Raw genomic sequence first — 15,778 nt, 5'->3', positions numbered from 1 at the left:
ATGTTTTCCATCAAATCAAAATGATTAAAAAAAAAAAAAATTCTATATTCCATAACAAAATGAAACCCAACTGCAATCAATTTATATTGTGTTGAAGAGGGATAGTTTTGTGAAAACATGTTCCTTTCCCACAATTGTGAGGTGGGTATGAGACCAGTGATATTATACCAATGCTGAATCAGATCTTTACAATAGTCAGCCCGGTATCGCTCGGATTCAGAAAGTGCACTACCGCACCACGTGCCTGGCAAGCCTGCCAGTCCTCATAACCGCATCTCTTTAATCTCCTCTACCAGCCCACCTAACTCCAGCTCCTTTCAAGAAGCACCCAACCCTTTCACCTGCAAAAGAAAAACGCATCCCACACTTACCCGGAGAGGGGGGGGCACAGACACGAAAACTGGCATGCCTCCCAAACTAGCACGTAGACCGTCAGAAATAGCAAATCACCAGCACATAATGCAAACCGCACCACCAATCCCAGATCTATGCAGTTTCCAACAAAGATGGAGTCATTTCAAAAGGCAAGCAACCACGAGGACACCCATCAGCCCACGCGTCATTCCAGTACTTCAGATGAGATTATATATATATATATATACATATACATACACACACACCAAAAAAACACACACACCAAAAACAAGACCCCAACAAACCTCCCATCCACTCAAATGCCTTAGCCCCTCACCTTCCAAAACCATCACGATGAAATCTCCCTGCCTTATATTCATAAAGCCGCATACGAACACACCAGCACAAAGACTTCTGCAAAGTGTATGTGCATGGGAACTTCCAGATGACCCGAAAATAGATTTCCCCAGCCTAACATAATGCCGACCCCTCTTCAAGGCAACTTTAGTCCCATTGTGAATCTCCCATTACAATGCCAAATCATTCATCATGCTTGGACATATGAATTGCTCAGAAGCTTATCTACATTTCCGCTAATCTGGCTTTGCCCCAGCCCAACCCCGGCGGTACAGAAGAAACGCGGTGGGCATCAGAACCTTCTCCTTGTCCTATAGAAAGACAAGTCTTTGGTCCAAACCAGCTTTCATCTCCATTTGGACTACGACAGTAAACGAAAATAACCTTCTCAGCCTGCTAAAGTACATTCTAGGATGTAAGGTTAGGAGGGTGGGGCCCTAAATCGGTTACAGTATTTCCCGCAGATGTGTCCTTTCCAGGTCAGCATGTGCCAATTAACATCCAAACCCTACACACCATGTGGCCTCCAATCAATCACTTGGGCTCGTCAATATCCAGATACCACATACTTACTGTGTTCCTTTCAATGCACCTACCAAGGCTACACAAGATACTACATACAACTTACTCATCCAAGTCAACTATGACCCATACCTGCTCAACGTCATCCACCCTATCAATCAGATAAGCTTCCAGTGGAAGAAAAAATAAACCTAAAGTCACCTTCAGATACTCCACCCAAGCAAAATGATCCTCCTGTTAGCCCATTCACCCCACAAACAAATTCAGTTTTCACCTCACATCACCCTCCCTAAATTCCTGCAAAAAAATGAAAGCCCATGGGCGAGTATGCTCGTCCTTTTTGCATAGACTTGCATAATAGCCCAGCAGTTAAGGGGTTAAGGCCTTGATATTGTCCAACTGGACTGTTGGACCCGTATGAGGGCAGATGCCCAAAACATGTCCAAATAATGTGTAATCGTTAGACCTGCCCAAATCTTCCCAAGACCTAAGGCTTGTAACTGGCTTTAGATGCACTATATTATCGAATAGAAGACCCTTTGCCTTACACAGTGAAGTGGAAGACAGCCCCAGAGAATCACTGTAGTAAACCTCTCTGCCCAAACTAGGAACTTTAGTTCTGGGAACAAGTTGTTAGTAAACAGATGGTGGCAAAAACGACTTGTCATACATAGCCCTGAAACGAATAACCTGCTACTTAGATCAAACACCACCTACATGTAAGCTGCGACTGGTATATCCACCATTTTCCTAGGGTTCGCTGTTCCTGTGTGTTTAAGTAATACAGCGTGTTAAGCGCCAATAAAATACAAAACGGCCTCAATGTAAAGGGGTCTTGTAATACTCTGGCTTCTTTGGGTGATGTTCATACAGGATGCTGCTTTTACTGTGATATGCTGGCATTAACTTGGCCTGCCTGTGCCAGAATCAGAGCCGAAACCGCTTGCATGAACTACAATAGCATTGGGCGTCTATACAGGGCCGCAAAGATGAAGGATGTGCCTAGTAACCAGCATAAGGAGGAAGGAACACCTGCTCCGATTTTTAGTGCTACAACTCTGAATTGATGGCCAATTCATGGAATTATGATACAATGGCCTGGGCATGGGCATTTATAACACCCTCTCAGTGTCATCAGCCCAGGGGCGGAGTTAAAGGCTGGAGCGGAGTTAGGGCCTTTAAAGAGGGTCACCAGGTCAATAACACTGGATCTGGTAAGGCCATTAGCACCCCGGGGTGCCAAGTCATTCATTGAGTGGGACGCTGTGTGTCACATTCAATGAATGAAAATACTGATCGCTTTGGTTGTAGAAGGCAGGGCTCCATAAAGCGCCCTCTCTTATGCTATGGCGGCCGGAAAAGGTACGTTTCTGTGGCAGCCAGTCACTGCAGTCGCGTAAGTGGGGATAGTAACATATATACTCTCATATGGGGAGGACAGGTGGGTTGGGGAAGATTGCAGACCGCAGCGGGGGAGACAGCCTGCGGGTTGCGTGGAACGAGGGCTGAGATTGCAGGTTTCAGCTCTCGTTCCGCAGAACCAGATTGGCTACGCCCCCCACCTCAGGTGCTAAATGGACCCAGGTGTGTAATGTGTGCTCAGAAGATCCCTGCTTTTTGTAAACTGAAAGGGTCACCCATATCTTAAATGTTACTATGGGCCAAGGCATGCCTGGTCATCAAATGATTACACTGCAATGAGAAAGTAAGCCATATTTTCCAGATTAGTGTTACAAAAGACAGCATAACTAGGAGATAAGTCATGCACGCATTAAATGTCAGGCCATCAGAAGGCAGCCATCTCACTTCTGGGGCCATTTCATAAACATTGTGTTAAACATTGCCCAGCACTGGTGGTCTCCCTGTGTCCATTAACATACAGGTCAGATTTTGTTCCTAGACCAGGATTTGAACTCAGGTCAGCAATCAATGTGGAGTGACTCAACCACTAGACCACTACTTGTTAGAGAACTTGTGAATATTCCTTTCAGGATTGTACACTGCAGAAGATATTCAAGAACCGCTTTGTAAATTTAAAAGATGTGCACCTTTCCTAATTTGCCTGCAACATTACAAGAAACTCATCTGTTTGATAATGTATTAATCTCCTGATATATAAAAAAAAGTATATGGGGTATTATGTTTGTTGATTTATAGCATGCACCACTACCACCCAAGGGCTGTCTCCAGGCGCTCATGTGGTTCTGCAAGAGAAGAGAGCTGGGTGTGAGTGGAGAAGATAGGTTCAGAGCCAGTAGGAACTGGCATTTATGACAGTTTTACATGTGGTAGTTGATTGGGGAGGCCCTGTGTGTTGTAACCGTATGGGTAGCACTCAGTGGGTAAGTATATTGGTTTGAGGAATTCTCGATGTGAATCTTCGTTTGCTGCTCTGTTATTTACCAGTGTTCTTTGTTGTAGTCAGTCTTCCCATCTCACCACCTCTCTATTTTGGGGGGATTGAGGGGGGGGGTGTGGTGGGGCGGGTGACTTCGCTGCAGGTTATGGTGACAGGTGGATAGGGATAGTTGTCCTAGTATGTTCCTGGTTATCCAGGTCAGTTGGGACCGTTGGGTGTGGACCATAAAAATAGAGGGAGAGGTGCCCAGCGGCCAGTTGGGCAGGTTACGGTGGCCCTAGTTGTGGGTGGGGTAATGCTTAGGTTTTAATTGTTCACCCGTCAAGAGTTTCATTGGTGCATAATTCCACACAGTTATCCCTAAATCTGTCAGTTGGTTGGGCAGCCGTCATTTTGTTGGTCACTCTAGTTGTGCATGGTTGGGTGGGCAGGAGGAGGGGGTGGTGCAGTGTTCAGCTATATTACTGCTCTTAACTGTGACCACCATGTCCCTTAGTGCATTTCTTTTTGGTCTGCAATATATTATTGCTGCCAATGTCCCTTTGTGGATTGTCATCTGTCGTAACCAGGTTTTGAGTAGTTTCCTGAAGGGGATGTGTCTTCTGTGTTCTAATTTCTTTGGGCATGGTTTTCGAGTGAGAATGCTGTTCCTCCAAATGTTCTTTTTTGTATTACCTTGTCTCAATTTGTACATCACTTGATCTTAAGTCCCTTATTGGCTGGTAGCGACTGATCTTGGCTTGAAGGAATTTGGCTTCTTGTCCCTGTACGGCTTTGTGGACGATGCAGAGCGCTTTGAATTTTTACAGGTAGCCAGTGTGGGCTTTTCAGAGCTGGAGTGATGTGGTCTTTAGTCTTAGAATCCTTGCTACAGTGTTTTGCACCCAGTTTCTTGGTGAGTCGTTCACACATTCCAAGGTAGAGGCTGTTTGCATAATCAATTCTTGCAAGCATCAGGGATATGATTGGGAGGGCTCTGTGCAAAGGAGAGGTATGGGAGTAGTCCTCGGAGTAGCCTTAGCAGGAAGAATCATTTTTTTGGTGATACATTGCTGTTCCCGGGATAGTCGTCGTCCATGAGTATGCCTAGGGGTTTTACTAAGTTGGAAGTCTCTGGTTGTGTTCCCAGGTGGGCCAGTCCAGTTGTGGGTTGGCTGCGTCGATTTCTAGGTTCAGTTTGAGGTTAGTGATCATCCAGTTGTAGATGGATGAGAGGCAGTTATTTTGTTCATGAGTTATGGCCATCTTCACAATCAGTTGTGTCGTCCACGTAGTTGTAGGCGAGTGCGTGGGTTTGAGTGATTTTCATCAGGGGGCACATGTAGATGTTGAAAAGCAGGCGAGTGAGGCTCTGTGGGACCCCAAAGGATATTTTTGTTGGAGATGAACGGCGGTAAATAGGTTCTTCGGTTGGGAGGAATGAAGTAAGCCACCCTAGTGCCGATTCTGTATGCCACATTCTATAGTCTATTAGTGTTGTGTGGCTTATTGTGTCAAAAGCTGCAGATGATGTCCAACAGTATGAGGGCTGATTGGGAATCTTTGTCTGCATTTATTTTCAGGTCGTCACATATCGATAAAATCTCATGAGTTCATCCTCACCTTAACTTACAACCCTTGTGCTTGCTCCTAACCACTTCTCCCCTCCTGCCTGCGCCACCCGTGCCTTGGGGGATCCCACAAATCATTACCAGCACAGCACGGACCATGATAAAATTACAAACCTCCATCTCATGAACCCACTCTGCACCAGGCTCTCAGCCTTACTCACGGCAAGCCCACGTGGATGGAAACGTGTTGATGTGTGGCACCAAGGCCCTATGAGAATCATGAAAGTAATTAAACAGCAATTACAAACTAGGCCGTCCCTATTCTCAGAATATGCGACTCCACAGCGCCAGTTAAAGGAAAGGGCGTCGGTTCTTGATGCTGGAACTCAACCAGGAGGTGCATTAAAAACAAGTAGTTTCAAAGAAAACTGTACACCAACAGTGCAAATCTAATGCCCAAATCAGTCAATGGCATTCCACAACCATTACCGTCCAATAAGCCGAAATGTCAGGGTTGCTTGGAGCACGACGTCAATCAGACCAGAAGACAAAGGCGTGCATTACCTTAAGCAGATACATTGAGCTGCTGCGTGTCCTGCCTCCAAATACCCTCAATTTTGTAGGAACTTCCGTTCCTCTGTCACGTTGCTGGCTGTGTGCAAGATTGCAGTTTGTGGTTAGTAAGCTACTTTTAACCGAAATGCCTTCTGGCACTGACAGTAGTTGCATGGGGGAACCACTTGTTTAACTGGAAGCCAGTACGAGAACACAGAAGTGACATCGTATTGTTTTTTTGTATCAGAGAGACTTCAAACTACAATACAGTGCCACAGTATATTGTAATCATGTGTAATCATGTGGGCCTAACTGATTTCCACCTCATAGAACGCCAAGCATAGATTGGACACATTGGGCCTGATTCACAAAGTGTTATAATGGCGCAACCCCGTAGGAAAACGCTCTGTGAATCAGGCCCATTCTTTTACAGTGATGTGGGTTTAGCCATGAGTGACTAATTGAACTCGGGGCCAAGGCACTTGGAGACCAATATGCATAGAAATGGACGGCATGACACTTCACAGCTAGAGGACTACCCATTGCCTATGGCACAGAACAGGTCAATAATGCAGTTAAGAATGTGAATTTCCAGCTGTGCATCAGAAAATTCTTTCACTCCCTCTAAACTGAAAGAGGGGAATCAGCCCAGGTGAGGACTCCAGATTAATGCAGCATAATCTGCAACGGCATTTCACAAAGGTCCCAAGAGATTATACCATCAGAATTCCAGCCAGACCTCCAAGGTCCCCTAGCTCAAAAAATGGTGCTGCCAGTGCCTTTTGCATGCCTACAGGTCACAAGGAGTATTAAAGCCAACCTTTCCAACACTGTGCAGGATGCTGCCACCTAGGATTCAAAAACTTCTACAGACTGCACTCAGATCTTGGACACCTAGAGGACATGGGCAACCTGTAGAATACAACAGATGTGGAGTACCACCCACCTCCACAGCGTAATGCTGTGTTCTAGGGTACTTTGGAGGACAACGGTCATGCTACTGCTCTTTTAAAGGGGATCCACAGGGAGTGCATGCCATCTAGGTGGTGCTTAAAAGTGAGACGAGAAATCAAGTGGGTATGGCTCAAGTGTAGGGCATGGTCTAATGGGGAAGGCATCTCCAGCATTGTGAAGAGGTGGAAATTAAGTCACGTGGTCAAACAATACAATCCCGTAGGGATGTATTCCCCAGAGTGATGGAGATGGGCCATAATGTGAGCTTTTCCAGCATACATGCACCAGTTTTCTTAACTTGTTGGTGTCCTTGGACTAGCAATGAATTATTAATTTTGCTTGTTCGTTGCATTAGAAGTACACAGAATGTGGCATCTGCAATCCAAGTACATTGGAACTTACTATAAAGATATTTTAATGCAATGTACAGCTAATCAACGACACAGGTAAACTCTAGTTGTGCTTGCATTGGGAATCCCTGCTGAAACCCCACCCCCCACGGATTTCAGTACTTGGTGATGGAGCAGAGTACGCGCGCAATGGATTTGAAGGGCTCAGCTGTGCTGCTACTGCGTAGCCAGGGATGAAAGGCTGCTTGCGGGAACGAATGGGGAATAAATGTAGTGATGCTGTACATCGGCTGGCACTAGGAGAGAAGCGTGGAAAAGAGCAGACATCGCTCCCTCAACAGTACCCGGGAGTATGCACGCTCTTCCACCAATTGTAGCTCAAAGCAGATGTCCGGTCACTGCTGCTGGTTAGTGGGGACAAAGTTGCCCAAGAGCAGCTTCTGGAGACACTCTGGGTTTCACCAGAGGTAGTCCTGGCCCACAAAGACGTGTAGGCAGCAGAGGGCAAAACGCTTCATTGTCAGCAGACACTTGGGGCTGGACAGATCTGACAGCAGTTTAAGTTCAGTAAATCGTAGTTGTGTGAACATGGTTGGGGCAAATTCCATCAGGAGGTAATCAAGAGGGAGCAACACTCATTTGGCACATGCTACAAAGATCCCATAAAGTTAAGTTTACCCTAGAGATTTAGAAAGAAAGTGGCCTACAATCACAGAACTCAACACAGGACCAGCGGTGAATGGAAAACAGCGAGTCTCCAGTACAGGAAAATAAGTCTGACCAAACAGCAAGCGCATGGTTCGGAGCCCTCCCAGCCTCAATTGCTATTGGACCATATGTGTCTACCTCTATAGATACTAGATTGGTGTCCCCGACCATTTGCTATGCTGACTAGTGCTGGAGTTGTAGTATAAAACATCTGGCGAGCCAAATGTTGCAAACCCTTGGTGTAGAGCAATAAAGCTTCCGGTTTTTGGAAGTTGTGTCCTTGAATAATTCAGCAGCATGCACCCGTGGTCACCTTGCCATCACATGTTCAATTCAGCAGCAACAAAGCTGGCTTGGAGGAGTCGTTCCTTTTAGAAGGAATGTGACCCAGCATTTCAAATGCACTGTTCCTTTAGGGGTGAGACTGGGAGACCATTTGACATCCACTTCTGTAATAAAACAGCAAGCCGAAAAACTAACGAAATCTGCCTAGAGCCCTGGTCAGCGATTGGGTTTAAATGCATCTTCCCGAACACAAGTGTCAAATCTCCAGTCCAGGCGTTCATGTTCAGTTTTAAACCGGGACAGGATTTAAATTTGGCCTCGGGCTGAAGGAGATTCACAGATTCAAGGACGAAAGCTTTATTTTACAAGCCGATGAGGGTACAATTCCACACCCGGGTGCTCCCCCAAAGAATACTTGAGGGCTTCTACTGGGCTAGGGCACAGCCCAGAGAGGTTACTAAAGGAGCTTCAGCTCGAGCTCCCTGCACTAAAAGATAATGAATGAGGGACGACAGTCTAAACATGGATGATCAGCAGAATGCTTTGGAGTAGCATTTCCCTCTCCAGCATTGGAACATTTTATAGACTTGATGCAATGCCGCTTTGCATATTTTATATGTCAATATTCTGTCACTTCTAGTTTTCACTCGCTACAAAACTACTTGTATACTTGGCTAGTAGGATCGTTCAGGGACAACGCGTTTGTTTTAGAAGCATGGCCTCCAAGTGCAACACCGTTTCCAACCCCGCCAAGTATAAGCAGTATAAGCACGCTGTAAAATGATTACGGCATAAACCCCCCGCACCTCCATCTTTCTACTCATTAGGTCACCCCTCGATTTCCCGCCCAACTTAAAGCCCCGAGCGACTGTGGTTACGATAACGCTGGAAGTGTGCTGAAATCTCGCCCCCCAGTCCCTCGCAGCTGACTGAAGGCCTCTGCGCAGGAGGCCGTTCCCTGGAAGCTTGCCAAAAGAATTCACATCCGTTACTGGCCTCACTGTGTTGGTGTCATTTGACGGTTTCGCACTGCTCACCCCCCCAGACACTGGGGCTAGCTGCCTCCAAATAGGACGCATCGAGGAATGCGGCGAGCTGGCTGGATCCGCTTCGAACGAGCTCTGGAGCTGAACGTCCCCGATCCATCATCTTTTGCAGACTGGGCCACGGGATATAATGCCTTCCAGCGGCGGCCACGACCCCTCCCCCCAGTAATGGTTCACAGGCGAGGGGCTCCCAAGCCAGCATGAGCCAATAGCTGCATTGCATACTTCGGCTTGCATTTACATAGCGCTTCAAGGTGGGATGAGGCAGCGTTGCTGTTGAGTGGTACACTAGATCATAGTCGGGCCAAAGAATAGAAGTTACATGCTGCTGGCACAGCTATGGAGGAGGGGGTCCTACCTGCCTTTCTTCACCAGCCATCTTGCAAAAAGTTCAAGTGTCGAGCCCACTACCAGGCCTCCACACTCGCTGGCGTTTTTTGCCGTTGAGGGAAAAGATGGCAGTTTGCCACCGTCCTTGCCGGCTTCGGCACCCACACCACAGTTTTCTGGAACAGTACATTCAGTTAATGTAGAAACGGGACGAGCGCCTAAACCGGACCTCCAGAAATGTGGTCACATTGATCCTGGGAAAATTCAGAGAAGATGCATACAACGAACCACTGATCGTTAAACCAGCAACTGCTCCAAATAAGGAGTAAATACTCAAGCAGAAGAACGGACAGTCCAGCTCCAATGATCTGTCTGGACAGGTCGCACTAGAAGAGCAAAGACAAGGAACTCTTGTTACTGCCTGATCTGAAGAGGCACCCAGACAAGCGCGTCTTCGTTGCAGGCATTAGTCGGCACAAACAATTATGCGAAAGTTTAATTTAATTGCTTAACGCGCCCGATACCATACCGAGTTCGGTTGCTAAACGCAGATCCAGGGTTCGAACCTCTGTTGCTCTGTGTGGTCTTGCTTCCAAGATCAGTGCGTTGCACCTGTGCTATCCTCCGTTCACCAGAAACTTAAAAGCCAAATGGGGAAACTCCATGGGCAATTTGCATTTGCCGCATAAAATCGTTCTGTACCCTGGCGCATGGTCAACTTGCAGCTATGGTTTTTGGCTTTAGGCATCCGAGCCCTTTTATGATACTCTTGTACTTACATGGAACTAGCCAATGTTGCTTCCAATATATCTTGTTCCGTCCTACTTGGCCAAGTTGAGTGATCTCAACTACTAGGATCGAGACATCAGCTTTACTTTTAGTGACAAAACCAATGCCATACAAACAGACAAATGGAATCACATTTAAATGCATTTTATTTCTTCATGAAAGTGTACAGCAGTGTCAATTTAGGCAGGATACTGACCAAACACCCACTCACACTTCAATTTGCAAACAGATTAGGAATGTTCTTGTATTGTTAGATGTGTATTCCTTGCGAATGCACTCACTCAAATCTGCCAACTTTCACAAATAAGGTATTAACAGCTTGTTCCCAAGACGTAGCACCTGCCTTCTGGCCAAGGTCCTGCTTTTAGCCCCTGCAATAAGCAACTCTATACTTCTACCTTAAAGTACAATCAATCTCAAGCAGCGTCCTTGGGCCGGATATCAAAACCGGTTCCCCAATTCTGGGAAATCCATGTGCACTCTACATTTGCGTTAGAATGCTGCAGTGCATTCTATCAAGGTGACATTTCAACCGTGGTGGATAGGTTCAGAGGCAAAACTTCCCCACAAGACCCACTTGAGGGTCTGAGCAGGAGCCCTGTGAAATCCTTAGCCAATGCTGCACTGTACAGGAAATATTCATGTGCATTTTCTGGGGGTTTAAGAGCGGTGCACATTTTGTACTTTGCTGACAACATTATAGGAAATTGGGCTATTTCCCAGGTGTTCACGGTTCATCTTCTGAGGTGCTGAGAGGCAAATGTTTATGGGGCAACTAAAAATACCTGCCATACAAAATGATAGGTTTGCAGCTTATGTAGAAGCTCGATTTGCAGAACACTGCTAGCTTCTCCTTTCCTAGTGGTAGCTCCTGGTCACTGGTTAGTGCTGGATACCCAGGGGCTGCTTTTAGCTCCTGCTTATAAAGTCTCAAGTGCAAGCCCTGGTAAAGCTGGTCATTTTAAAAACCTGGATGCTGGCACGATCAATTAAACCCATTCCTAAAATTATCAAACACCTAAGTTTGTGGTGTGATCAGAAGTGTGGATCCCTGACACAATGGGAAAAGAGTCCTATATTGCCAGACATGTTGGCAAGGACTCTTAGCAACAGTTTGGATCAGGTGATCCAATGCTGCAAGTACTTCACTTTACTAGCCCACCGTGAATGGATGCGATCAAAAGATCAATTAGAAAAAGTAATCTCAAATGATATAACTACTATTATACCACAGGTGAAATGAAAATGAATGTTTAACTGAAAGCCACGCAACTCTAAACAAACCGTGCTTAAACTACCACTAAAATGCCCAACATCAACCCAAATTCTGAGAACTGCTGAGTGTTTAGTCTTTCCTGGACACCAGAAGTCTTGCTTCGAGGCGAAAGGGGTGAAAGCATAATCCCATTGGTATTTTAAATATGCATTGCTCCCACCTAAGCCATTGTTGAGGCCAAGTGATTGGCACCTGACCCGAGGCATGTAATATTGTGGTTAAGAGGAGAGCAAGGATCCAACCAACTTAAAAACCTGTGCATCCCGAAAACTAACAATGATGAACGTCCTTTGCCTTAGATGTGATAGCAACCCCAAAGGACAAAAATGCAGATAAGAATTACTATTGTTCATGCTCTATAGCAACTGGAGCAAGAAAGACGAGTACAAGTGGTTCACGTGCATTGCACCAACTGGTCGTCTGGTTCACCTTCAGAGCCTCACAGGTCCCATGCATCCCTGTCAGTCTTTGCACTACAGCATACGCTCCATGAGAGGTGTAACATCTCTGCACACAACCCAGAGCCCTGCTGGACTGGGCACACTTAACCCACACACCCCCCCCCTCGTCTGTACACTTGCATGACCCGAATTTACTAGGACTAGTTCGGTCTTGTTCCCCCATTTGTCTCCGCTCCCTAGTTTGGTTGCGCCGGTAACACTTCATGCACTAGGAGAAATGCAGTCAGGCCTAGCGCACTAGTTATTTTTGTGTCAGTTCATTCAGAAACCACAAGCCTAAGAATGACAACTGTATGCCCTTGCTCCCCGTCCGCATTGAAGCGAGTGCCTCGGAATCCGGGTTAGCGAGAAATGGAGAGGCTGACGCTGGTTAATGGTGCCCAGGAAGAAAAAAAAAGTAAACGACGGTGGAAGGGGTCCCTGACCGTCGGCCCTACGCGACGGTAGCCTGTACCGCAACTAGAATCACATACGCCGTCCATGTGCCCTTCTCCGAGTGTGATCTGCTCAAAACCCCTTCCCCCATGCTCAAAACTCCGCTGCTCTGCACCCTGCTCCGCCCGTACACGATCCGCTTAAAAGGCCGCATTAATTGCCATGGACATATGCCATGTACAGTACACCCCATCAAGTCCCGCACCAACCCCGTTCTGTGTCTGATCTACTCAGTGCCCCCAAATATTGACCATGTGTGATCTGCCCAATGGCACTCCTCAACCCGCCCCCTGTTGCATGAGGAAATCCGAGGACCCCCCTCCTTGACCGTTGCACGGAGCTCCAACTTTAGTGTGCTCTAAACGGCACCACCCAAGCATCCTGCCCGTGGCCAGGTACGCGCCCTGAGAGCCGGCGAATGAACCTGCTCCACCTGGGTTCAGAAGGGAGTCCAGACCCCCTAGTCAAATGAACTGCATGCTGGGCCCGAAAGATTTACACCCTTTAATTAGTTTGGAACCGTGCCTTTAAGGACACGAGCAAGATGTGCTCACCCCCCCTTTTGCTCTGCGTGAATTCATTTTCCCCCCCCTTTTCATTTTTTAAAAAGTGCACACGGCGAAACTAGAATAGACCGGTTTACACGTAAGCAATACTGTGCCCCCCCCAACAAGGCACACTGAAGTCAGTCAACTGGTCTGTTTCGAGGTCACGTGTTTGTGTCGGCAATACATACATACATGAGGCTGCTCCTGTGCACTTTTAACATATCCACGTGTAGTGTGGGAAGCGCTCTGCTTCGGGTGGGGGGCGGGAGATTTATGGAATGTCGTTCATACAAATTACTTATGTGAAGTATGTTGTTGCTGCTTATAGCAGCCCGATGCAAGCGCTGTGGCATTTATTTCGTGGCCGGAGACAGTCATTTACAACAACGTATAATCAATGTACCTCAACATCACAGGAATGAAGTTACAAATCGCAAACTTTCACGGCAATAAGAAGCTTAAAAGATAGGCCTGTACTACCGCGGCTGAGCAGTAAGCGCCAGGACTGTGCCCTGCCAAACGCCCCCACAATTAAGCACGGAGTGGGGCGCAAAGTGTGCAGAACGATGGATGAAGAGGCCATAGAGTTATTGGGCTCCGCTGTCCTCGCTTGAGCCGAGTCTCAGCACTAGAGGCAGACAGCGCAGCCCCCAAGAATGCAAGGCACGCTTCGCATATTAACGCTACCGCCTTGCTCTCTTGGTAGACTGGAGTGGCCGGTTGTGCGATCCTTTATGGAAGTGGTGTGAGATTGTACGAGTTGAGAAAAATGGGGGTGTGGGGTGACATCAGGAAAGCGCTTTACTTCTCGGTGGCGGCTTCATACCTGGAGATGGGGTGCACTTTACATCACATCGCGCCTGGAAGATGGCACGATAGTAAGAGGTGATTTAACATGGGGGTGCATATGGGAAAAAAAAAGTTGCCTGGGGTGGAGGGGCGGATTCCCAGATCGCAATTTTGGATGGGAGACCCCGTGAACAACCCCCACGGGGGGTAGGTAGAGCTCGGGTGATGTCACGCCCCGGCAGCACTTACCGCAGGTAGCTGCCGCTCGAGTGCTGGTTGTAGTGTTCAGGCTGCGTGTGCCAAAACAGCATTTTCGTAAGCAACAGCCGGCTGGGAGGGGGAGACGCCGAGGGGGCCACCACAAGGGGCGTCCTACGGTCACGGCGGTCACCCCCCTGGCTGCTGCTGCGGCGGCCGCGGCGCGGTGCACCTGCAGGCTCACGGAACCCTGCAGCCGCTCTTGTCTCTACCCGGCCGCGGCCCGCCGTACACAGCTTTTATTTACCAACCCAACCCTGGCTGGTGGGCCGGCTCGCCCGATGACGTCACGACGCGCACGCCTCCTTCCCTTCGCTTCCTTGACCTCTGCCTTTTCCTGTGTCAGTGGCCCCGCCCCTTCCCTTTGCCCTGCAGTCGCGCTCTGACGTAACAGTGGCCCACACCCTTCCCCTTCAGTGTTAAAACGTGCGCCCGCGTGACGTCACTATCGTTTCACTCCCAGCGATTCTGGATGATAGCCGAACAGTCCCCGCAGGAAAGCGCGCGAGGGCATGGCCCGCCTCCCCAGTGTCTGTGGTGTCATTTTGCAACGTCACAATAAAACCGCTCACCTTTACGTAGTGACTTTGCAAGAGATCCGCCCATTTACCCACTCCACCCCATCGATTTACATTCACAGTGGAATATACTTCACAGCACCCGTAGATGCCCTTTGTTACGACACACGCAGTCTTCTTCCCATTACTTCACTGTAGGATAGGTCTTGCTACTGCCCCTGAAGTCGCCGTGTGACGTCACACTAGATTACATCACCTTCCCTACCCCATGTTTCCATAGAGTGCGTTTATGTTATTTGCCAGTAGGATGACCTTTCAAGTGACTGCTCACGATCTCTGCCCAGTTTGTGCAACTCCACAATACTGTGCCTTATCCACTCACCTTCCCTATCCAGTTTATTTAAATTCACAGCAGGGAGGCCTTTCCAGTACCCGCCGATTCCCTTTGTGATGACACAATGGAGCGCTCACCTTCCAACTCACTGCTACCAAAAAATAGGTTTATGTAACTTAATAGCCCCACACACTTTCAACTGCTAAATAGTGTTATTTTGTGACATCACAACGGATAACCATTCCCTAACGAGAGTGCTATACAATAACGCCGTATGCTACGTTTCAATCGGCTTGCACCTCCCACCGAAAGTGCGTTTGTGACGTTCTCACATCTCTGCTTCATTTACTCTGTGCTACCAAAACGGCTTTATAAGGCCACACTCACAGCCGGTTGGATGCAGAGGAGGACTTTTGGCCTATTTTGCGACAAAAAAATCAGATAGTACCAAAAGTAATAGCTCTCACTTGAGGCACATGAATGTTGATCCAAACCCCGAGTCACGGGCTATTTTGTTACACAATTTTTCTTAATACATCTGGATCTCATAGTGTTTCGTTGATCTTTGCTGCCTAAGCAAATATGCGTGTTTCACAGCACCTGCATGTCTAAACGTTACGATATTTTAAACGAACCTGCATTCGTGTGGTGATGATTAACATATTTGGGCATGGCTGTCTCCTCCCTGGGGTCAGCCCGGGGACACCCATGACCTGCATTGGTGGCAACTCCCGCCAGCGATAGGGGGCGAGTGTACGGTGCCTAGTCGTACTTTCCTGCTTCATATCTCTAATACTTTGCATGGAAACAAGTCCTAGTAACATAAGATAAAGATGATGAGGTACAAAACATGTTTGCTCCTAGAAAAATACACCCTGGTCAATTCCGTCCATCTTTTTAACAGGCTATCACGCTTTGCAAATTTCTAATGCTGGGTTGTGGCGCTGCATCTTGGATTATTGTAGTAGCCTCCGTGGGTGAAGAAGACGCCTGAACACAC

The 15,778-nt window shown here is 47.6% G+C and overlaps 1 protein-coding gene across 2 annotated transcripts in view; it reads right to left on the bottom strand.

The window, feature by feature from the left end:
* The window catches only part of TFCP2L1 (transcription factor CP2 like 1), a 119,143-nt gene extending 104,909 nt beyond the window's left edge, over positions 1–14,234 (bottom strand). The window contains exon 1 of one of the 2 annotated variants that reach the window (XM_069616736.1): positions 13,918–14,234. In XM_069616736.1, the coding sequence (XP_069472837.1) occupies positions 13,918–13,979 (62 nt within the window). In that variant the 5' untranslated portion in view covers positions 13,980–14,234. The remainder of the gene's footprint in view (positions 1–13,917) is intronic. The other variant, XM_069616737.1, reaches the window with a different exon arrangement.
* Between the last annotated feature and the right edge of the window lie 1,544 nt (positions 14,235–15,778).

Source organism: Ambystoma mexicanum, chromosome 9 (assembly GCF_040938575.1).
Source record: "Ambystoma mexicanum isolate Mex_15411 chromosome 9, UKY_AmexF1_1, whole genome shotgun sequence".
Classification (NCBI taxonomy): Eukaryota; Metazoa; Chordata; class Amphibia; order Caudata; family Ambystomatidae; genus Ambystoma; species Ambystoma mexicanum.
The sequence above is the reverse complement of the archived record's forward strand: the minus strand, read 5'-3'. Positions and strand labels throughout refer to the sequence as shown.